The sequence below is a fragment of the Miniopterus natalensis genome, chromosome 3, assembly GCF_054644295.1.
Source record: "Miniopterus natalensis isolate mMinNat1 chromosome 3, mMinNat1.hap1, whole genome shotgun sequence".
Classification (NCBI taxonomy): Eukaryota; Metazoa; Chordata; class Mammalia; order Chiroptera; family Miniopteridae; genus Miniopterus; species Miniopterus natalensis.
Genome location: NC_142083.1, coordinates 80,591,100 through 80,613,309, shown reverse-complemented (window position 1 = coordinate 80,613,309; position 22,210 = coordinate 80,591,100). Strand labels below are relative to the sequence as shown.

The 22,210-nt window shown below is 42.3% G+C and overlaps 1 protein-coding gene across 3 annotated transcripts; it reads left to right on the top strand.

The window, feature by feature from the left end:
- Positions 1–33: 33 nt before the first annotated feature.
- On the top strand, positions 34–19,697 carry TMEM248 (transmembrane protein 248). 3 transcript variants are annotated; one of them, XM_087815620.1, is made up of 7 exons: positions 34–79; positions 9,698–9,874; positions 11,561–11,846; positions 13,379–13,529; positions 14,565–14,748; positions 16,175–16,318; positions 17,048–19,697. In XM_087815620.1, the coding sequence occupies exons 2-7, from the start codon at positions 9,716–9,718 to the stop codon at positions 17,066–17,068; spliced, it is 945 nt and encodes a 314-aa protein (XP_087671746.1). In that variant the 5' UTR covers positions 34–79; positions 9,698–9,715; the 3' UTR covers positions 17,069–19,697. The 3 variants fall into 3 exon arrangements, with proteins under 3 accessions (XP_087671746.1, XP_016080627.2, XP_087671745.1); XM_016225141.2 differs by lacking the exon at positions 34–79 and adding an exon at positions 335–411; XM_087815619.1 differs by lacking the exon at positions 34–79 and having other exon boundaries at positions 9,210–9,874.
- The last annotated feature ends 2,513 nt before the right edge of the window (positions 19,698–22,210 follow it).

Here is a 22,210-nt window from a genome sequence, read left to right as displayed (position 1 = left end):
GAGCTCCGAGCGGCCACGGGCGTCCGGCGAGCAGCTGGCCGGGCTGGGCCCGGCGCGCGCCGCTTCCCGCCGGGGCGGGGTGAGCCGGGGCGGGGTGAGCGGGGCTCGCGGGCCGGGGTCTGGGCTCAGCCGGGGCGCACCGCGGGGCCGGGAGGGCGCCGGGCTGTCTGGGGCTGCGCCTAGGGTCGGGGCTCTTCATCGCCTCTCGGGGCTGCAGCCGCCGCCCCAGCTGCCTGTGGGGGTCTTCCCGCGTTCGCCCCGCGCCGGTGCCTCGGCCTGGTCCCCCGCCCCTGGGGCTTGTCCGCCCGCATCCCGGGAGCCACGGTTCCCTGCCTGCCTTCGAGATGGCTGGACTTCCCACGTTTGGAGCTGAGGCTTGGATTATTTGGATTTGGCCTGGGGAACATTTTGGTAGTTTGCCATTGTTTGACTCCGGGTAGTGTTTACGTTACTTCTATGTTTGCAGATTATATACACCTCAGAAAGAAGATGGGAGGTGGCGACCCGCGTATACGCAGAAACTATAAGTGAGGTAGTGGCATTTTATGTGTCAAGCTTGGTAAACATTCAGAGGTGGGTGGGTTGTTACCTTCACTTTATATTTTTCGTAAAGTCAATTAAGGAATGGCTTCAAGGTAATCTGGAGACCTTTAGTTCTAATTCATCAGGAATAGGCACTAATTCATCGGGAATAAAACTAGGCTGTTGCGCTGTTTTGAATTGTGTGAATATCCATAACCGGTGGGCAGCTGGTGAGGGGGCCTTTCTGAAGAATCAGATGTCTGTAGTTTAGTTCTCAACTAGCAGATTACAGCCCTGGCTGCGTGATGAATGATGAGCTTCTGTGCAGCCTGTTCTGGCAGGAAAGATTGTGGCTTCTCCTAAACTGCTACTTTCCTCTGAACTGCTACTTTTCCTGCCTCACAGGTGAGCCGCTATGGGAGGTAGGAGGAGGAAAAACTGCAGGGTTGGTGATGAATATTTGATAAATTGGTTTGTCTCTGTAGCATTCTTTTTGATGAGCTTGGGTTCCGAGCATTTGCATCGCATCTGTAGATGAATGCTCCCCCAGTGCTCCAGTGTTACGGGCACCTTCCTGCTTCCTCATTTCAGCTAAGGATTCTGAAAGGAAATAGACCTGTTGTGCAACTAAGATACATTCTTCATGACTCCGAGCGGATTACTGTCTAGAAGTAAGGAGGCAGTGTGTTGACGTCTTAGTAAAGGTGTAGGAAGAATTTCTGTGGCCTAACTGAGGTGGACTGGAATCAGAGCTGCCATCCACTTATGGGTCCTGAGATCACCAAGTGCCCGTTGAGCGCACCTTCTCTGTTTGGGCTCTAGCTGCAGCTGCTGCAGGGAAGAGAGGCAGACCTAAGTACAAATATAGTTTCTGCCCGCGAAGAACTTAAAGAAACAGGCCAAAGAATGGGACAGGACTTGGTTGGTATGGAGTTACCAACTATTAGGCTTCATAAAAGAAGTGACTTTTGAGGTGGACCTTGAAGGACCAGGGGGATCATAACCCACCCATCTCTGAATATTTACCAAGCTTGACACATGATTTTTTTCATTCAGAATTAGCTGGAAAAATGAAAAAGCTAAGGCAGTTGGTGGAACAGCACTCGGATTAGATGGGGAGTTAGGTGTCTAGAAATATTGATAGAGGCTGTCGGTTAAGGGTTAAATGCTCTTCTATGACAGAAGAGCATAGGCTACCCAGTTTGGCTTTTGGCAGGTTTCTGTGTTCTAAAGAATTGTTTTCGTTTGATGAGTTTGTCTTGTTCTTTTAGTCAACCAGTTACATAAATCAGTGCCTAACTTATTTTAAGGACAATGAAAAAGATGATGATTGTAATCCTGTTTGGTATTAACTAACAATCAGGAAATTAAATTTGCTGTCTGTGAGCTATTTCAGTGCCTGTGTTTAGTTTTAAGGAGCACAGCTCTGCCACTGTGGTTACAACCAAGTGATAAATGGCAAACTCTTTAGCCATTTTCTGAGTGTTGTTAATGACATTTAGTTCACTTCACAGAGATGCTGTTTGTTTCTCTTACCAACATTGTTGAAGAAACCTTTGAAGCCGTTGAAACAGGATGCCTTGTAATTGCTCTGGAACATCATGACTAGTCTCAGGACCTCACCTCAACCTTAGCCTTTTCCCTCAAGATATAACTGACATGCATTATATTAGTTTCAGGTGTACCTCATAATGATTTGGTATTTGTATATATTGTACAGTGATCACCACAATAAGTGTAGTTAACATCTGTCACCATACATAATTTTTTTTCTTATAAGTCAAACTCTCTTAGTAACTTTCAATTATGCAATATAGTATTATTAAGTATAGTCACATGACATCCCCATGACTTACTTTATAACTGGAAGTTGGTACCTTTGATTCCCTTCACCCATTTCTGCACCCCTGCCCACCCCCACCCCCCACTACCACCAATCTATTCTCTGTATCTATGAACTTATTTTGCTTTGGGAGAGGGGGTTTATTTTTGTTTTAGATATCACATATAAGTGAGATATGATATTTGTCATTGTCTGACTTTTTTTTGACTTCTCAAAATCCCATCAAGGGCCATTTTTGTTGTTGCAAATGGCTTTTATGACTAAATTGTACATTTATACCACCAGTCACTTACTTTTGTTTTTACTTCCCTTGCCTTTGGTGCCAAATTCATAAAATCCTCTGAGACAAAGGTTCATAAGTTTTAGTACCTGTGATTCGTCTGTGAATTTTATTGTTTCAGGTCTTATATTTAGGCCTTTGACCCATTTTGAGTTAATTTTTGTGTATGGTGTCAAATTGTAGTCTAGTTTCATTCTCTTGTGTGTGGCTTTGGAATTTTCCCTGCACCGTGTATTGAAGTGGCTTTCTTCATTGTATTACTTGAGGCTCCTTTTTCAAAAAGTAGTTGTCCATGTAAATGTGGGTTTATTTCTGGCCCCTCAATTCTGTTCCATTGGTCTGTGTGTCTGTCTTTCTGCCAATACCATAATGTTTTGATTATTGTAGCTTTGTAGTATAATGTGAAGTCAGAGATTGTGATGCCTCTGGCTTTGCTGTTTTTCTCAGGATTGTGTTGGCTATTTGGGGTCTTTTGTGGTCCCATGCAAATTTTATGATTTTTTGATCTATATCTTTGAGAAATGCTGTTGGGATTTAGATGGGGGTTGCATTAAATTTGTATATTGCTTTAGGTAATATGGCCATTTTCATTATGTGGATTCTTCCAATTTACGAACATAGTATCTTTCCATTTCTTTGTGTATTTTTCAGTTTCTCTCAACAGTGTTTTGTAGTTTTCAGTATATGGGTCTTTCACATCCTTTGTTCATTCCTAGATATTTTATTCTTTTTGTTGCAATTGCAAATGGAATTGTTTTTTCATTTATTTTTCCGAAATTTTATTGTTAGTCTATAGGAAAGCAATGGATTTTTGTACATTGATTTTGTATTCTGCAACTTTACTGTATTTGTTTATTGTTTCTAATAGTTTTTTTGGTGGAGTTTTTTTTTTGTTTTCTATATAAAGAATCGTGTCATCTGCAAAAAGTGAGTTTTACTTCTTCATTCCCAATTTAGATGCCTTTTAAAAAAGTTCTCTTGGTTGTTTGCTCTGGCTAGGACTTCCAGTACCGTGTTGAATAACAACGATGCAAGCGGGCACCCTTGCCCTGCTCCTGATCTTAGAGGAAAAGCTTTCAGTTTTTTTGCCATGGAGTGTGATATTAACTGAGGCTTTGTCATTTACAGCCTTTAGTATGTTCAGGTGCTTTCCTTCTATACCCAGTTTATTGAGTGTTTTAATTATAAATGGCTGTTGCATCTTGTCAAATGCTTTTTCTGCATCTGTTGATATGATCGTGTGATTTTTATCCTTTATTTTGTCAATATGGTGCAACACGTTGACCTGGGCATATGCTGCATCATGCCATCTTCGTGTCCCTGGAATGAACCCCACTTGGTCTTGATGTATTATCTCTTTAATGTATCTTGTATTCAATTTGATAGTGTTTTGTTTAGGACTTTTGTGTGTGTGTGTGTTGTCCTTGCCAGGTTTTGGCGTCAGGGTTATGTTGGCCTCCTAAAATGGATTAGGAAGTATTGCCTCTTCAATTATTTGGAAAAGTTTGGGACGCATAGGTATTAAATTTTCTTTGAATGTTTGGTAGAATTCACTATGAAGCCATATGGTCTTGGAATTTTGCTTTCTGGGAGGCTTTTGATGACTGGTTTATTTTTCTTACTGTTGATCAGTCTCTTTAGATTTTCCAGTTCATGGTTCAGTCTAGGAAGATTATATATTTCTAAGAACTTGTCCACGTCTTCTAGGTTATCGAATTTGGTGGTATATAGAGCCTTTCATAGTGTCTTGTATAGTTCTTTGTATTTCTGGGTTTTTGTTGTAACTTCTCTTTTATTTTTGATTTTGTGTCTTTTTTTTTCCTTAGTGAGTCTAGTTAGAGGTTTGTTAATTTTATTAATCTTTTTAAAGGACTTGCTCTTTGTTGCATGACTTTTTCTATTCTCTAAGTTTAATTCTACTCTAATTTTTATTTTTATTTTTTTCCTACTGATTTTGGGCTTCATTTGTTCCTTTTCTAGTTCTTTAAGGTGAAATGTTAGGTTGTTTATTTGAGAGTTTTCTTGTTTCTTGAGTTAGGCCTGTCATGCTATAAACTTCCCTTTTATTACTACTTTTGCTGTATCCCCAAAATTTTGATATGTCGTATTGCTATTCTCTCATTTGTCTCTAGGTATCTTTTGATCTCTGCTTTTATTTCTTCTTTGACCCAGTTATTGTTTAGTAGCATGTTGTTTAATCTCCACATATTTGTGTTTTTTCTAGCTTTTTGCAGTTGATTTCCAATTTCAAAGCATTGTGGTCAGAGAATATACTTATGATTTTAACCTTAAATTTGTTGAGGTTAGTTTTGTGGCCCAACAAATGGTCTGTTTTTTAGAATGTTCCGTGTGCATTTCAGAAGAATGTATATTCTGATGTTTTGGGATGAAAAGCTCTGTAAATATCAATTATGCCCATTTGGTCTGATGTGTTGTTTAAGGCTAATATTTCCGTACTGATTTTTTTGTTTTGTTTGAATGATCTATCCATTGCTGTCAGTGGGGTATTTAGGTCATATAATGGTGTTTTTTGTCAGTTTCTTCCTTTAGTTCTGTTAGTGGTTGCTTTATGTATTTTGGTGCTCTCAGGTTGGGTGTGTATATCTTAATAAGTGTTGTGTCTTTTTAAAATATATATATATATATATTGATTTCAGAGAGAGGAAAGGAGAGGGCGGGGAGAGAGAGATAGAAACATCAATGATGAGACAGTCATTGGTCAGCTGCCTCCTGCACGCCCCCGACTGGGGATCGAGCCCGCAACCTGGGCATATGCCCTGACCAGGAATCGAACCCCTATCGCCTGGATCCTAGGTTGCTGGTCAACCGCTGAGCCATGCCCCGCCGGGCTGGTTTGTTTTTGTTTTTTGTTTTTTTTTAATATGCCTTTATTGATTTCAGAGAGAAGAAGGGAGAGGGAGAGAGCTAGAAACATCTGTGATGAGAGTCATTGATCGGCTTCCTCCTGCATGCCCCCTACTGGGGATGAAGCCTGCAACCTGGGGTATGTGCCCTGACTGGGAACTGAACCTGTGACCTCCTGGTTCATGGGTTGATGCTCAACTGCTGAGCCACACTGGCTGGGCTGTGTGTTATGTGTTCTTGATCTATTGTTCTCTTTATCATTGTAAAATACCCATCTTTGTCTCCTATTACTTTTTTTTTATCTTGAAATCTATTTTATCAGATATAAGTTGGCTACACTTGCTTTACTCTGAATGCCATTTGCTTGGAGTGTCATTTTCCTCCCATTTACTTTGAATCTATGTTTGTCCTTGCAGCTGAGATGTGTATTTTGAAGGCAGCATATAGTTGGGTTTTGTTTTTTAACCTTTAAAAGACGGCATTTAAAAGACAGCATCATACAAACTCCATATATTTTCCAGGATCAACTGTACAAATAATGGTTTCTTTCCTTTTGCCTGTAAAAAAGAACGTATATGCTTAGGTTTCTGAGTATTTAACCTTTAAAAGACGGCATTTAAATTCCTTCAGCATTTAAATTCGGCCAGCCGGACCCACTCCTTGCTGGGAACTAAAGTTCCCTTTCTTCGGATAAAGGTATTCCATCCTGCTGCTTTGTGCTTTTTAATGGGTGAGTTTAGTCCATTTATGCTTAGGGAGATTATTGATATATGAAGATTTCCTATAGCCATTTTATCTTTTGTTTTCTGGCAGCTCTGTGTGTGTCTACATTGTTTGTTTTCCCTTGTGTTTCTGTTTGTTATTTTAGTTACGTCATTTCAGTTTGGTGGTATTCTGTGACTTTTTTCTCCATTTCTTTTCTTTTTATGTTTTGTCTCAGTTCTAGGTGTTTTTTTTTTCTTTTTTAAGATTTTTTGTTGATTTTTAGAGAGAGAAGAAGGGAGAGGGAGAGAGGTGCACAGGATGACGTCTAACCAATTGAGCCACACCAGCTAGGGCTAGATTTTTGTTTGTGGTTACCATTAGGTTTATACAAAAGAAAGTTGTATGTACATAGTAATATTTTTTCTTCTGATTGTATCTTATCTCCATTCTCCTGTGCAGTTTAGTCCTTTTTCTCCTCCCCTTTTATGTTTTTGTTGTCGCAAATTATCTTTTTATGTTGCAAGTTCATTTCTAAATTGCAGTAGCTGTTGTCTTCTTTTTTCCTTAAAGTTTTTACCTCCTTTAAACTTTGTTATATTTAAGTGTTTAATACCGTGTTCTTAACAAGGGTACAGTTTCCTGCTTCTGTCTGTTAGTCATGCTACACATAGTTTGGTATCCTTTTGTCTTTTGTTTTGGGCAGAAGAACACCTTTTAGCATTTGTTGTAATGCAGGTCTTATAGTAAATTCCCTTAGCGTTTATGTCTGGAAAAGCCTTTATTTCACCCTCATATCTAAAGCGCTACTTTGTAGGATATGTTATTATTGGCTGGTGATTTCTCTCAATAATATGAACATTTGATTCCACTCTCTATTAGCTTGTAGGGTTTCTGCTGAAAAATCATAATAATCTAATGAAGTTTCCTTTATAGGTTACCATCTTCTTTTCCCTGGGTGCCTTGAGAATTCTTTCTTTGTTGTTTGTTTTTTTTTATAGTTTTAATATAATGTGCCTTGGAGGATTGATATAATTTGGTGTTCTGTTAGCTTCTTGGATTCAAAGATCCAGTTTGTTCTATAAGTTTGGAAAGTTCTTGTCAATTATTTATTTGAATAGGCTCTCTGTTCCCTCCTCCTGCTCTTTTCTGTGAAGTATGCCCATTATTCTTATACTGCTCTTTCTAACAGTCAGATAGTTCTCATTGATTGATTGATTGATTGATTGATCTTTGGTTCTTTTTCTTCCACCTGAGTCATTTCTAGGTTTCCATCTTCTGTGTTATGAATTCTTTCCTCTGTCTGGTCTGCTCTATATCCTAAGCTTGCTTGTTCATTCATCATCTCATTTATTGATGTCTTTAGCTGAGGAATTTATTTTTGGTTCTGTTTTATAGATTCAGTCTCTCTGGTGAAGTATTCCTTTTGTTCCTTGATATTATCTCTGAGTTTTCTTGTATCTAGTTGAGTTTTTTTCAGAACTGCAATCTTCAGTTCGTTGTCATTTAAATAATAGCCTTCCATGTCTTTAAATTTATTTTCTGGAGATTTTTTATTTCTCAGTTATTTTGTTACCTTCGCTATTCATTGTGCTTGATGAATTATTTCTTTGCCTGGACATTTGTGGGAATGAAATCTGCTTTTTAAAATGTATTTGATGGTGACGTCAGGTGAATGGTAGCATGAGAAATCCCTTTGGTCTCTCCTTTTGAAGTTTCAACAATTTGAACAGCTATAACTTAACAAAGGATTCCCTGCTCAGTGCACAAACACACCTGAGAGATCTGTGCATTGAAACATCTAAAAGTGGGTAAGTGGGAGTGAACCAGGGAGGTGAGAAGGGAGAAACACTGTGACAAGCCACAGCCCACAGACGCAGCTGGAGTTCTTTGGGGGGTGAGGGTGGCAACCAAGCTGTGGCTGGCACTCCCTTCAGCTGGGAGGAGCAAAGAGATTCATTAGGCATACCCACAGGAGTGTCAGTGACCTGAGTAGGGAAACAGCACAAAGGTGCGGCTGAGGTTTTCTGGTGCTGGACATTTCAGGCAGAGAAACAAGCCATGAAGCCTGGCTGCCCCTTAACCTCCCAGAGCTCATCTCCCTTAGCTCGTGGTGTCAGGTTGCAGAGCACATTATCTGCAAACCCGAGAATTGGTACTATACAAACATACACACAGAACAATGAATTGAATTGAGAGCCCAGAAATAAAACCACATGTATATGGGGAAATAATTTGTGACAAAGGAGCCAAAGACACACAATGGAGAAAAGAAAGCCTCTTCAATAAATGGTGCTGGGAAAATTGGAAAGCCACAGGCAAAAGAATGAAACTAGATTACAGTTTGTCCCCATGTACAAAAATTAATTCAAAATGGATCAAGGACCTAAATATAAGATCTGAAACAATAAATTACATAGAAGAAAACATAGGTCCTCAACTTATGGACCGTGGTATTAGAGAACATTCTATGAATTTGACTCCAGGCAAGGGAAGTAAAGGCAAAAATAAATGAAGGGGACTAATCAAACTCAGAAGCCTCTGCAGAGCCCTAGCTGGTTTGGCTCAGTGGTTAGAGCGCTGGCCTGCGGGTTCCATTCCAGCCAACGGCACATACCTTGGTTGCAGCCTCAATCCTGTTCGGGGTGCATGTGGGAGGCAACCCATCAGTGTGTCTGTCTGTCTGTCTCCCTCCCTCTCCCTCCCTCCCTCCCTCCGCCCTCCTTCCACTCTCTCTGAAAACAATGGAAAAAAATATCCTCAGGTGAGGATTTAAAAAAACAACAACAAAGTCCCAACTAACCTCCTAGCAGAAATTGAAAAGCTGATCCTGAAGAGTAGCAAAGCCAGTGTGCCCAGAGCCATTGAGGGAGAGGGGGAAGTTGGTAGAGGTGCAGTCATTGAGGTTGGTGGTGCTTCTGGATTATGAAACCCAGTGGGTCATGACAGGGAGCTGTCACTGACCTCATCTTAGGTCCAGTGGAAAGCCTTAGGAGGGTTTTAACCAGGGGAGTAATAAAATTCAGTATTTATTGAGAGCCTCTCTGTGACTGGTGCTGGAATGGCCATGAGTATGGCAGTGAACAGGATAGAATATTGAGTAGATAGTATTCAGCTTTCAGTGGTAGAAAATCAGAGCATCTTCAATTTAGCTTTGTATGTGTTGGCACGTATTTGTGTCGTATTAGTGACCTACTTAGACATTTCCTTAAGTAACATGGAAGTAAGAAATGTTCTTTATAGAATAAGTAGAAGATTAAACTGAAAGGGAATGCATATCTTTCATGATCTTACCATTTGGAAGTGATGAGTTAACAATTAGTGGTTTTTTCCTTGCTAGTCATTTGAAGATTTATGATGAGATATTTCTCAAGTTCAGTAATGAGTGACCTCCTCACCCCCCAACACCATGAAAGGGAAACGTGAGAATCGTAGGTTTTCTTTTGGCAAGTCAGTCCATGTCTCTTCTGATTAATTCCTTTCAGGTGGAGCTGTTCAGAATAATGTTCAACATCAACCCCCTGGAGAACCTGAAGCTGTACATCAGCAGTCGGCCTCCCCTGGTGGTCTTTATGATTAGTGTAAGCGCCATGGCAATAGCTTTCCTGACCTTGGGCTATTTCTTCAAAATCAAGGAGATTAAGTCACCGGAAATGGCAGAGGTATAGTATATTTTAAGTTTTCTCAGGCTGGCTGGACCTTCTCAAGGGAAATAACCCCTTTGGGCTCTTCACACCCTTTTCTTTGGTTGTAACTTTTTTATCCCAGTGAGAAAGGTCAGTATTCCACCATGAAACCCTTTCAAAGAGTTTCTTACACGAGACCATTGGCTGGCTAATTTCCCCCCATCCCTAACCCTGCCTGAATTTTTAAAGGTTGTGCAAACAGGGTGTACCCGCATTACGTATGAAGTGAACATTCTAGTCACAACCAAAGCTCTGCTGCATCCTGGCATTACTTTCCCTCAGAGCACAAGTCTATGTTGAGCACTCGGCCAAGGCCAGTGGTTAAGATGTAGCCTGAAAAATTAGCCTTTAAATCAAAATGGGGCCTGACATTGGCTTTGGCAGACTGTTCAAAATGGACTGGAGCTCTGTAGGAAAGCATTGCCAGATGCTGTGGAACTTTGGTATGATTAATTTAGTGATTTTATTTTCAAACGAGGATCCTAGGTACATGGGAAAAGTTTGGAGCTGTGAGTCAGAAAACTTAATTCTGATTCTGTCTTCAACTGTAGAATTGAGGAGTCCATAATTTGCTCTGAGACTTGGTTTCCTCGTGTCTGGAATATTGAAGGGATGACACTAGAATGTTCATTTTCCGCCCTTAAGTTCTCCAATGGTCTACTGAGTTTGTAGGTGTTAGGGAAAATGTAATTTGATACATCCAGTTGCAATCTTACTAAATGCCATATACTGATTTACTGATGCTATAGAGATAGACTCACTTGACTGCTTGGGCATTGTTCAAATGGCATTTAATTAAAGCTAGTGTAAGTGTAATTGGAAGTGTAACTTGGTTTGTCTTCATATTTGGCAACTTTTTGTGGATGAATGTTGCCTGGGAGAATGGCATAGCCTCGGTTAGGTTTGTTGTTGCTGTTTCTGCTAAAATTAAAATAAATCCTGGTGAGTACTTCACTGTGTTGGTGTCAGTTTAACCATGACATAATAAGCGGTCTGTGTTTTTAAAACTGCCTGTGATTTAAACTATTAATGCAAGGTGTAGGTATTAAGAGAAGTCTGAAAGCATCTTTTTTCCCCTCTCTTTGGAAATTGTTCCTGTTCTAAGGTGGCATCCAAAGTCCATGACGAGAAGGAAAAATTCCCACTAGTATTGGTATTTACTGCTTTTCACATTCTTGAGAGAGAAAACAAGGTGTATAGAATTGATCTTTTGCAGAATTATTTTGAGGCAGCCTTATTTTTTTAAAAAACAATAGCTACTGCTAAATGAGTTTGGGTTAATACTTTTAATGTTTTACTACTTTTGTTCAAGCTGTCTTTTCATGTTTGATTATGAGGCTAATTTTCTGTAAGTATAATACACTTTATTTTCTTACATATTTTCTTGAATAAGTTGACTTAATCCCACAGCTTATTTAATATCTCATGCCAACAAAGAGTTCGTATTTTAGGTTATGAATATGAGAGTGGTTTGGAAAACTGCACTATTATGCCAGTGCAAGAGACTGATGACTTCATTGTCACTGTTACTGAAAATGATTGACTCTGAAGTGTGGCGTCCCCTCTGTGTGGTGCCTCCTTAAGGCTCATTGGCTATATGACTGCAGTGGCCGCCCTTTCAGATTGCTCACAATTCTTTCTCTCTGTTTCATTTTACTGGAGGACTGGAATACATTTCTGCTGCGGTTTAATGATTTGGACTTGTGTGTATCAGAGAATGAAACGTTAAAACATCTCACAAATGACACCACAACTCCGGAAAGCACAATGACCAGTGGGCAGGCCAGAGTGTCCACCCAGTCCCCACAGGCGCTGGAGGATTCAGGCCCGGTTAACATCTCAGTTGCAATCACCCTCACCCTGGACCCGCTCAAACCTTTTGGAGGTTACTCTCGCAATGTCACCCATCTGTACTCGACCATTTTAGGGCATCAGATTGGACTTTCAGGTATGTGGCTGTTAGCCGGTTTCCTTTTAGACTTTCTCAAGCAACAACTGTTGGAGAACAGAGTACTAGCAGTATATGGTTTTACTCATTAGACTTTTTGATTTTTGCATGTGTCTCCCCTTTGTTGAGTTTGAACTAAATGAAGTCAAGAAGGAACCATTTCTACTACCTCTTTACTTAATAAAGTGCTTGGTACATAGTAGGCTCTCAATAAAAAGCCTATAAGAATGAGAAACTGGGAAGAAACTATAAGGCTTATTTCTGGTCTTAATATTTACAAACACAAAAAAATCTATTCTGGTCTATCATGTTGGTGTTGGCAGTATATACTATAAATATTGCTGTTAGTCTACAAACTTTTGAATGTCTACAAGTAGCTCAGCACTGTGCTAGCTGCTGGAATGAACTAGCATCAGCCTAAGATCTGGTCTCTTCCCTTTGGCATTTTGGGATTATGGAAGAGTCAAGGATAACATGAGTTAATACTTTTTTTTGTTAATCCTCACCTGAGAGTATTTTTTCCATTGCTTTTTAGAGAGAGTGGGAGGGAGGGAAGGTGAGAGAGAGAGAGAGAGAGAGAGAGAGAGAAACATCGATGTGAGAGAGATACATCCATTGGTTGCCTCCCACACATGCCCTGACCAGGGCCGGGGATAGAACCTGCAACCCAAGTATATCCCCTTGACTGGGACCTGAACCGGCGACTCTTGGGTGCACAAGCTAATACACTGACCCCTGAGCCACACCAGCCAGGGCACATGAGTTAATATTTGTCAAGCACTTACAGTAGTTCTTGGCACAAAGCAAATGCTATATAAGTGCTTGTTAAATAATAATAAAAGGGAACCCTTATAAAACATTGAGCACTGCCTTTTCACCGGTAGCAAACCCATGACAGACTGTAAGTGATTCAGGACAAGGTAAGAGAGTAGTGGAAGAGCTGCTTCCATGGAGGTAAGATGAGGGCAACTTCTGGGTTTTACGTGTTGCGAATAGACCTTTCTCTTCTGCTCTGGTGTTTGAGTACCTTGGTTTTCATTTAAGCTTCGTCACTTACTGGTCCCTTCACCTTATTTAAGTCTGTTAGACCCTCTGATCCTCAGTATGCTCATATGTAAAAGGGGAGCAGTGACAGTTCTTTGGTCATGTCATGGGATGGTGGTACATTTTAAGTGAAGTAGTAAATAGAAAAGCAGTTTTGAAAATGGAAAGATACTGTGCGAATGCTAAAACAGTGGTGATAATAACTTACCCAGCCCCCAGCTTTCCAACTGGGGCACTGCCTGGGCTCTTGCTTGGCGCCTCCAGGCCTGGCTGAAAGTAGTTCCTCTCTACTTGCCTTTTGGTGGCCCTGCCAGGTGAGCAGGCATTAGAGTCTGGCTCAGAACTGGTGTTGCTGAAATCCCACAGGGGTAGGAGTTCTGGGTGGGTTTGATTTTAGGATTCATTCAAATTCCAGAGAATAATAAATATGGATTCTTGTCTTGCTTTACCAGAAAAAGAAAAACCCCCACCCACTTTCTCTTCCATAGGCAGGGAAGCCCACGAAGAGATAAACATTACCTTTACCCTGCCAGCAGCTTGGAGCTCGGACGACTGTGCCCTTCATGGTCACTGTGAGCAGGTGGTGTTCACAGCCTGCATGACCCTCACAGCCAACCCTGGTGTGTTCCCCGTCACTGTGTAAGTGGTTTCCTGAACCCATGGGTGTGTGTGAGAAGCTCCACTGACCGTGAATGTGACTGGGCTGCGTCAGCAGCAGATCCTCAGGATGACTCGCATGGCACCCCTTTACCTGGAACGAAGGAGTTAAGTTCAGTGTGGAATTCTGAAGGAGCACTTCTGCATGTAAATAGCAGAGAGTTAGTTCCTCAGCAAGGTTGGTAGTTGTTGCCTGTTCTTAGGCTGCCTCTCCTGTTGGTAGAAGCAAGAGTGGGTCCCGTGGCCAGAATGACCCATAGTTAAGACTCCCAAAAGATAAAGGTTTTGTTCATGTCCATTATCCAGAAAGAGTTATTTTTTTTAAGTTGAGAGCATAAATCAAACCTTATCCTCCATAAAACAGTCATTGCTTCTGGAACTTAGCTTCATCTGTTTTGAGCAGCCATCAGTATTACTGCTTTGCCTCTACGGGGTTTTTTTTTTGCCTCTCCTTTTTCTGTGAAGGAGATAATGATCTATAAATACATGAAATACGCAAGATGTAGCCTATTTAAAAATCCTATGGTGAATCCTTTTTCAGTAAGAATAATTAGTCCGGTATTTATCTATTTTAGACATTTGGAGGTTTGTAGGACAAGATCAGATAAGTTAAACTTGCTATCAGCTGTAATATCTGCTGCTGAAGTTTCTTTGTCAAACTTCCTGTTGTGACTAAGAATCGAGACAGTTTGAGAAAATTGGTTTAAAAGGAGCAGATTCTTCTTTGGACACATCATATGCGCGAGGACCATGAGTTGAAATCCGAAGGCAAAACTCTAACACCTAAACTATTAAATGTTGAATGCCTGTTTCTTACTCTATTATATGCTTATTAGATTTTTAAAAAAAGGTCCCTGAACTAAAAGCATGGTATTTATCTTGAAGAAACATCTATGTCTTCTATATCTCCTTTCCACCCGATTTGCTGTGGGCAGTCTTGGGCTAGGGGCTGTGCGGAAGACATGGTAAATGTCTCAGGCCCCAAGCATATCTTTCTTTCCCGGTCTTCCCCTGCAGACAGCCACCGCACTGTGTTCCGGACACATACAGCAACGCCACGCTCTGGTACAAGATCTTCACGACTGCCAGAGATGCCAACACAAAATATGCTCAAGATTACAATCCGTTCTGGTGTTACAAGGGGGCCATTGGGAAAGTCTATCACGCTTTAAATCCCAAGCTTACAGTTATTGTTCCAGATGTAAGTGAGAAAAATCATGTGTGTTTGTGTGCGTGTCCAGGAACTGTTAGAGTAGGTCGTGTTTACATGCTTGGGTTAGCTTAGCCCTGCTGCTTTAGATTTCCAGCTGAGTTAAAAGACTAGGTAGAGTGGTGGAGACTTGGAAAGACATGCTACCCTTTTGGTTAAGAAAACTGCTCCTGTTCTTTGTTTTGTGCTTGCTCAGTGGCAGTTGTTTATTGTGCAGCTGTTGTGTGCCTGATCCATAGGGGTTACAGGAGATGCTTGTATACAGTCTTATTCATGCACACAGCCACTCACAGGAGCATATTTGGTGAGTGTCAGTATACGTGAGAAGTGGTTCGGAATTCAGAGAGGTAAGAGTAGATAGGAGACAAGTTTTTGGATAGATATTGAGAGCTGAATAAGCTGTTTCTCAAGGAGGGAAGGGGAGAAAGACGCTGTAATCTAGACTAGTGGGTAACAGGCTACTTTAGCTTCTGGCTTCTGCTTACATTTGGGCTCACTTTTATAGGCTGCACTGTTTTTTTTTTTTTATAAATGCCCTCTTCTTCCTGTCAGTATATGTTAGGTGGATTTCTTTCCTTTTTGCCTGGCCCTTTTCTCTTTCCTTAAACCCCTTTTTATCAAGTTGTAGAAGTTGGTAGGCCAGGATCCTGCAGGAGTGAGCAGTGGAGGTCACGTTGCGTGGTGGGCAGGGGCCAGGTTCCAGAAAGCCCTTCGTGCCTCGCTTGAGGCATTTAGATTTTTTCCTCAGAGGAGGCAACTACCACCTGTGTTGGGGCTACAGGGGGGATTTGTAAAGCAGTGTGTTAGGCTGATCTGCCCAGCTGATTTGTGTAAATGGGAGGAAGCCTAAGGTGGGTGTTGTGAGGCCTAGAGATGTGGAAAGGAAAAGGAATGGAAGCATGGCGGGGATCTTGCAGCAACTGCCAGCGCCTGGTGATTGATTGCATGTGGGAGGTCAATAGCAGTCTTTAGGCAGGGACTTGTAAAAGCGGGGAAGGGCAGAAGGAGAAGGAAGCTGCCTCTGGGGAAAAGTGATGTGGAGGCCTTCCTGGTGGGGGAGGGACAAGGGCTTAGGAACATAGGCTTGGGCTGTCAGCCAGAGGCAGAGGACAGGAGGAAGGGTGGGGCTGCAGGCTCTGGGTCTCCGGCGCCCTCTCGGGAGGAGGCCGGGTGGGGAAGGGAGTGCTGAGGGCGCTGGTGGTGTAGGAGCCAGGGCAGAGGACTGCTTTAGGACGGGGCAGTGGCCTCAGGAGCTGAGATATAGCTCTGGTAGTTTAGAAGACAAGAGGAGAAACTTCTGTTCCAGTTTAAGAATTAAAGTTGAGACGTATCTGGAGGTTATGAACAATGTTTCCAGAAATCCAGCATAAAATATTTCAGTAACTCAGTGCAGATGTCTCTGGTTTATTCTCTTCAGGATGACCGTTCATTAATAAATTTGCATCTCATGCACACCAGTTACTTCCTCTTCGTGATGGTGATAACAATGTTTTGCTACGCGGTTATCAAGGGCAGGCCCAGCAAATTGCGTCAGAGCAGTCCTGAATTTTGTCCTGAGAAGGTAAGCATTGGATAGGGTCTGGCCCAGCATTTGGCTAGAGGTCTCTGTGTACAGAATGTCTCAGTTAGTCCTTACTGCATTGATTGTTGAGTGGCACTTTTCTTCCAGAGAAATTACTTCCTCTGTCTTTTTATCAGAAGTAGTTTACCCTCAGCCTAAATTATGGTGTTGGGTTTTCAACCCAAACCTTAGCTGTAAGAAATACTGACTGTGAATCACTCTCAGATCCCCATTGGAGAGCAGCTACCCCTGAGGGGCTACCTCCCCTCCGCTTCCATCAGCTTCAGAATCATCTCACAGAATGCTGATCAGGGTTTGAAAACAGTTAACTCTCAGTCTCAGCACAGTCATTCCACTAGATCAGCTGCTTCTGGCAGGGAACTTTTTTTTTTTTTTAAAATCTTTATTGATTTCAGAGAGAGGAAAGGAGAAGGAGAGAGAGAGAGAGAGAAACATCAATGATGAGAGAGTCATTGATCGAGCCCACAACCCGGGCATGTGCCCTGACCAGGAATCGAACCCCGATCGCCTGGATCCCCAGGTCGATGCTCAACCGCTGAGCCACACCCGGCCGGGCAGGCAGGGAACTTTTAAATTTCTGTTCATTCCCTCCTAGATGAGATTTTTTTCCCCTCAGTGCTTTAATAATTCCCATCCCAAACAGATGGCTGCAGGGTGGCTCCCTGGGCTCTGTTGTGTGACTTGATTGCTTGTCTTGCTCTCTTCTAGGTGGCTTTGGCTGATGCTTAATCCCACAACTGCCCGTTTTCTGAGAGAGACTGAGCAAACCGTAAGCATTGCCTGCTGATGCCAGCCTGGGCCTGGACTCTCTGTGAATATATTCTCTTGCAATGTTGGGTTATTCCAGCCAAAGACATTTCAAGTGCCTGTAACTGATTTGTATATATTTATAAAAACCTATTCAGAAATTGGTTCAATGATGCACGTGCTTCACACTGGGCGCAGTCCAAACCCTGCAGCCTCCCCTGTGGACTTGGCGGGATGATCCGCCTAGCGCCAGCGACGATGCCTGATACCTGCCTCAGAGAAGTCCATGCTGTCTTGACCAAGATCTCGGGGGCAGTTCATTGCTGGTGGGGTTGAGGTTTGCTTTGGTTCGAAACAGTCTGCACCTTTGACATGATACTGCATTTCCCAAGCCACCAATCCGTTTTGTGGATTTTACGTGTCTGTGGCTTAATAATCATAGTAATAACAATAATCCCTTTTTCTCTGTTTTGCTTGCAAGGAGACATACGTATCTTTCTAAGTTTTCTTTTTTTCCTTTGGAAAAAAATAGTCACATTTTAATACTACTCTAGTTAAGACAGACTTGTGCTTTCAAAATCTTGAGTAAAAAGTTCAATATTTAAAAGTCACCTACATGGTAATGATCTAAGTTTCATTTTCCACAGGGGTAGTGAGGAACCTGGTCTTGTGGAGTTGAGTTGGCACAGAAAGTTCCACTGTCCTTTTCTCCTTGGTTGTCCCTTCCCTCTGTTATAAAAGTTAAAGCGGCTTCCTCACTCAAAAGGGCTTAAAAATTAAGTAAATGTCTTTAGAGTAGAGCTCATTCTGTCCTGTGTCCTGGAATGCAGATGACACTCTGGAAAGAGAGCATGATGATTTGGTCTAATAGTTGTGAAAGGATTTCTTGTTTTCTTTGAAGAGGGAGTGGTTTTTCTTTCTTCCTTTATTTTTTTAATTTTTTTTTAACATTCATTTCTGTGCAGTTAACATATCCTCAGAAGGAAAATGGCAACTAGTAGATAAGTAACATGAAAATGATGCCTGTGAAATTTGAATGAAAGCAGTTCTGATTTGCCATTTATCAGGAAAACCCAAAGCATTTTTCTTTGTTATAACATGATGATGATCCAGTTCCTTTACCCTTTTTTTCCTTTTAATCCATCTCCATTAAAAAAAAAAAAAAAGTGTGTTATCTTTTCTAGTCCTTTTTTGTTACTTGTATTCTTACTGTTTTTCTTGATAGCTCTTTGCCTCATTGTAATTAATGACTTCTATGTTCTTGCAAGCAGTGCTATAGCAGAAGGGCAGGTGAAACCGTGGACATCAGGAATCGGCCCTGCAGTCTGAAATATAGATTGGCCGAGAACATTTTATCCGAAGTGTTCTTGAATGGAAAACAGTTGTGGGCTTTTACTAACAATTGTTAAAATAATCACTGTAGTAACTTGATATGTTAGTATGTTTTTTCCTTTCAGTTCATTTTAAGGATAATAATCATACCTGCCTATCCCTTTATTTGTATGACATGAGTTGCTTCCATGATGCATGGCTAACCTGTTAATTTAGTTTACTGTTTGGGGACTTTGGAGCTCTTAAGAAATAAGATGGAGAAAGAGCCTTTTGGTTTGGACTTTACAAATATCAGTATCATTAAGGTCAACAGATTTTAGGTTAAGCTGCTACTGAATTGATGAAATTAATGGAGTTCTAGGGATAGATTTATAACTTGCAGAGTAATATAAAAGGAGAAAGGTGGGGGAAGTCAATTTCACTGGTTTATTCAATCCAGCTTATTGCTAATATTAATTACCCTTATTTTAATTACAGGGAGTGGCTGGACTATATAGCCAGGGGAGGAAGGATGCTGTTAGATGTGAGGAAAGGAAGTGCCAAAAATGCCTGGACAGTATGGCTTGTCACGAGGCCAGGACACACACTTTAAAGTCTAGCATTTACCCTAGAAGGTAATTCTCAAAAGATCTTGTGGAAAACCAGAGTTAACCAGGTGTATAAAGGAAGGCTGGGCAGAGGGGAGGCTGTGTGCCTGGCTGTGTAGGAGGCCTAGTAACTGAAGAGACTTCCACTGGATCTCAGGAAGTCCAGGGGACCTGGTGCAGTGGGGGCACTTGCAGACAAGGCCTGGTTCTCTGCAGGGCCTTGCTGGGGGCCCTCAAGGTTAGAAGAGTGTCACAGGCAGGCCCATTTGCCATTCAGGGTGACCCCGCACAGGAGCACTGGCTCGTCCTCAGGCATCTTGGACTGGAGGTCCAATAAAAGGTCAGCAACTTACTCTTAAAGTGGTTGTTTCAGATCATATTGATCTCTTTCCTTTTTCCTTTGGTCCTTTCACTGTATGACTTGAATCAGTTTTGATTCTATTTGTAAGTTTTTCTCATCATTAGGAACCTGCTGTTTCTGTTGCATTTTCTTTGGCAGTCTAGGGATTCAACATCCTGGTTTTTCAACCCTCCTGCAGGCACTGTGGGGTTACGAGGGCCAGCGGATCCACTTCACTTCTCTTGCTGCATGATGGTCAGTAGCTGATCTGTTATGGCATTCACTCCCAGATTAATTTTCCATGTTTGAAATGTGTGCATATGTGCTTTACTGAATAAAACATCTGAATTTATTTGCTGTGTCTGCATTTCATTCCGTCGGGTGTTTTCTGAGGGAAGAGTAAAAGTATATGTAATAAGTAATTGAGGGTTTTTTGCAAGTAGTTTTTTCAGAGTGTCACCTATCAGAATGAGGAGCGGGCAGTGTTTACTACTAAGCTGGCCTCTCCAGGCACATGGGTCTTCCCCCTGAGAGCATGAGACCTCTTTTAGTGTTGGACCAACCAGTGCTTGCAGACCTGACCCAGATCCTGCCCAGAAGAAGTAAGTGATACAGGCCAGTAGGGAAGGTTTGAATAGGTGTGGGAGTACAGACACCTTCTCAGTTACATAAACCCTCCGTGTGCTCCTGCCTGAGTCCAGAAGCAGACTCCTCGCTGGCTGCCTTCTGTTACAGAGCTCCCGCATGTGCTGGACTTTCTTTCCTGGGACACTGCATCCTCTACACTTACTTGTAGAGTTATTTGTAAAGGAAGGTCATGTTCACTAATGTGAATTATTTTTCCAATGGGCAGAGGCTCTGTGGACTTCCCTCACTCCCCAGCAGGTGCCAGGGTCGCAGAGGTCAGTCTCAAGGCACTCTGAGGGTCCAGACAGCGCTGAGGAACACGACACCTCCACGGGCTCTTTGTTTCTGCTGCTTCACCCCTTCCTGCCTTTTTGCTAATGGGTCCAACACAATCCTCACAGCACTTGGTGCCATTCACTGCTCTCCCCTTGTACCCAGATGAGTGCGCTGTTTCACCACCACAGTGCAGAGCCCTTGGCAACAAAGAGCTCACATCTTCCTTCTGCCCAGTCTGAAAATCTGGCACTAATTTCTCAAGTCAAGTTAGAGGTAGTGCTTTAAAAAGGTTTCATTTTCCTGGTGAGTGCATGATGCTTGAAGTTCCTCGGACACAAAAACAAGTCAGGAAAACAGAAAAAGAAGAAGGCATGCACAGACCAGAAGCACTCTGTGGAGTCCAGTCAAGCTCACTGTGAACTGTCTCAAAGAAACCTTTCTCTGCCCATCGGTGAGAGCCCTTTTTTTCACATCTGAAGACCCCAAACTCCATATACTGTGCTAGTTGTTGATTATGGGTGAACTAGAAGGGTCTGACCACTGCAAGAATAGATGGCAAGTCAGCTGTGTTATATCTAAGGGAAGAGAAGGGATTGAGTTTTGCCTTTGATAATTCAGCCTCTTCCCTCCAAACTGACTCAGTATGTAATCTGTTGGCAGACGAGATAAGGGAGTTACTAGGATAGAGAATGATGATCACTGTGCCCCAGTTGGGGTGATTGCAGAAGGCATCTTGGAAGAGGTGCGATTTGAAGGCACATGCAAAAAGGGGAATTTTGGACCTGGCGTTCCATGCGGAGGGCATAGCTGTGGCCCTGGTGCACGGAGACAACTCCAGGGGCCCTGGCTTAGTGCTGGGTGGAGAATGGGAGCCCTGTGAGGACTGGCCTCCCCACCGGAGGACAAGACTCCTCCAGGCTGCCACACCCCATGAGGGTGGTCTGCCAGGGGCCATGCAGGGAGATGCTGTACCAGCATCTGGCCCAGGAAGGGAGTTCCCTAAAGTGCAGCTCAGCCATGGCAGGCACGAGCCCCGCTCTGAGGGGCTTAACCCCTCTGTGCCCCAGCTGCCTCATCTATAAAATAAAGGTAATTATTTTACCTTGAATACAGTGAGGATACAGCAAGTTAATTACTACAAAGTGATTGGAACAGCAGCTAGCACTCTGTAAAGTTTATTAAAATGAGACGGTGGTGGGGGGTGTCCAGGAGTGAAACTAGTTAGTGGGCCACCTCTGGTTACCTTGTGGTGGATGGGAACTAACAGCAAAGAGAGTCTCCCCAGCTTCAGCCTTCCATTGACAGTGGTCCTGCCTGTGCCGTGGATCCACAGCATTCACTGAGTGTGAGAACTGATGCCTGAAAGGATGTTTATATAAGTTTTATGAAATAATAATCACCCTGCATATGATGCACACTAATATTCTAAAATTTTAGTCTTTCAATTTAATTAAAAAACTGGGCTTGACGTCTAAATTGATTGCACTGCCAACTACTGGCAGGCAGCCTGCAATTTCAAAAACACTGATAAAGATAATTTATGGAGCCCTTCCAGCTGAGCGATTTCTGAGACGAAACTCCAGGATTCTAGCTGTCAAGAATTAGTTTCGTAATTTTGAGCAAGTTATGGTCTCTCCAGTCTCAGAACTGTGGTGCTGGACATCTTGAAATCACATTGACCAGACCATTTTAAAGATGAGGAAGCCATTAATCAAGAACAAGAAACGATACTCCTAGTTAAAACCTGTGTGTCTTTAAATGCTTTTGCCATCCAACAGTTCATCGCTCCCCGGCCCCTTCTTCTCCAGCCCGGCTCTCAGGTCGCATCCCAGATCTGGAAATCCCTCTCAGAGGTGCCTGACTCTTGGTCCTTTTGTACCTGTCCTTCAACCAAGTCTTAGAGTCTACCTCAGGCCGCGTCCATGACCATGTGACCGGTTCATATACCACACCTACGGAGAA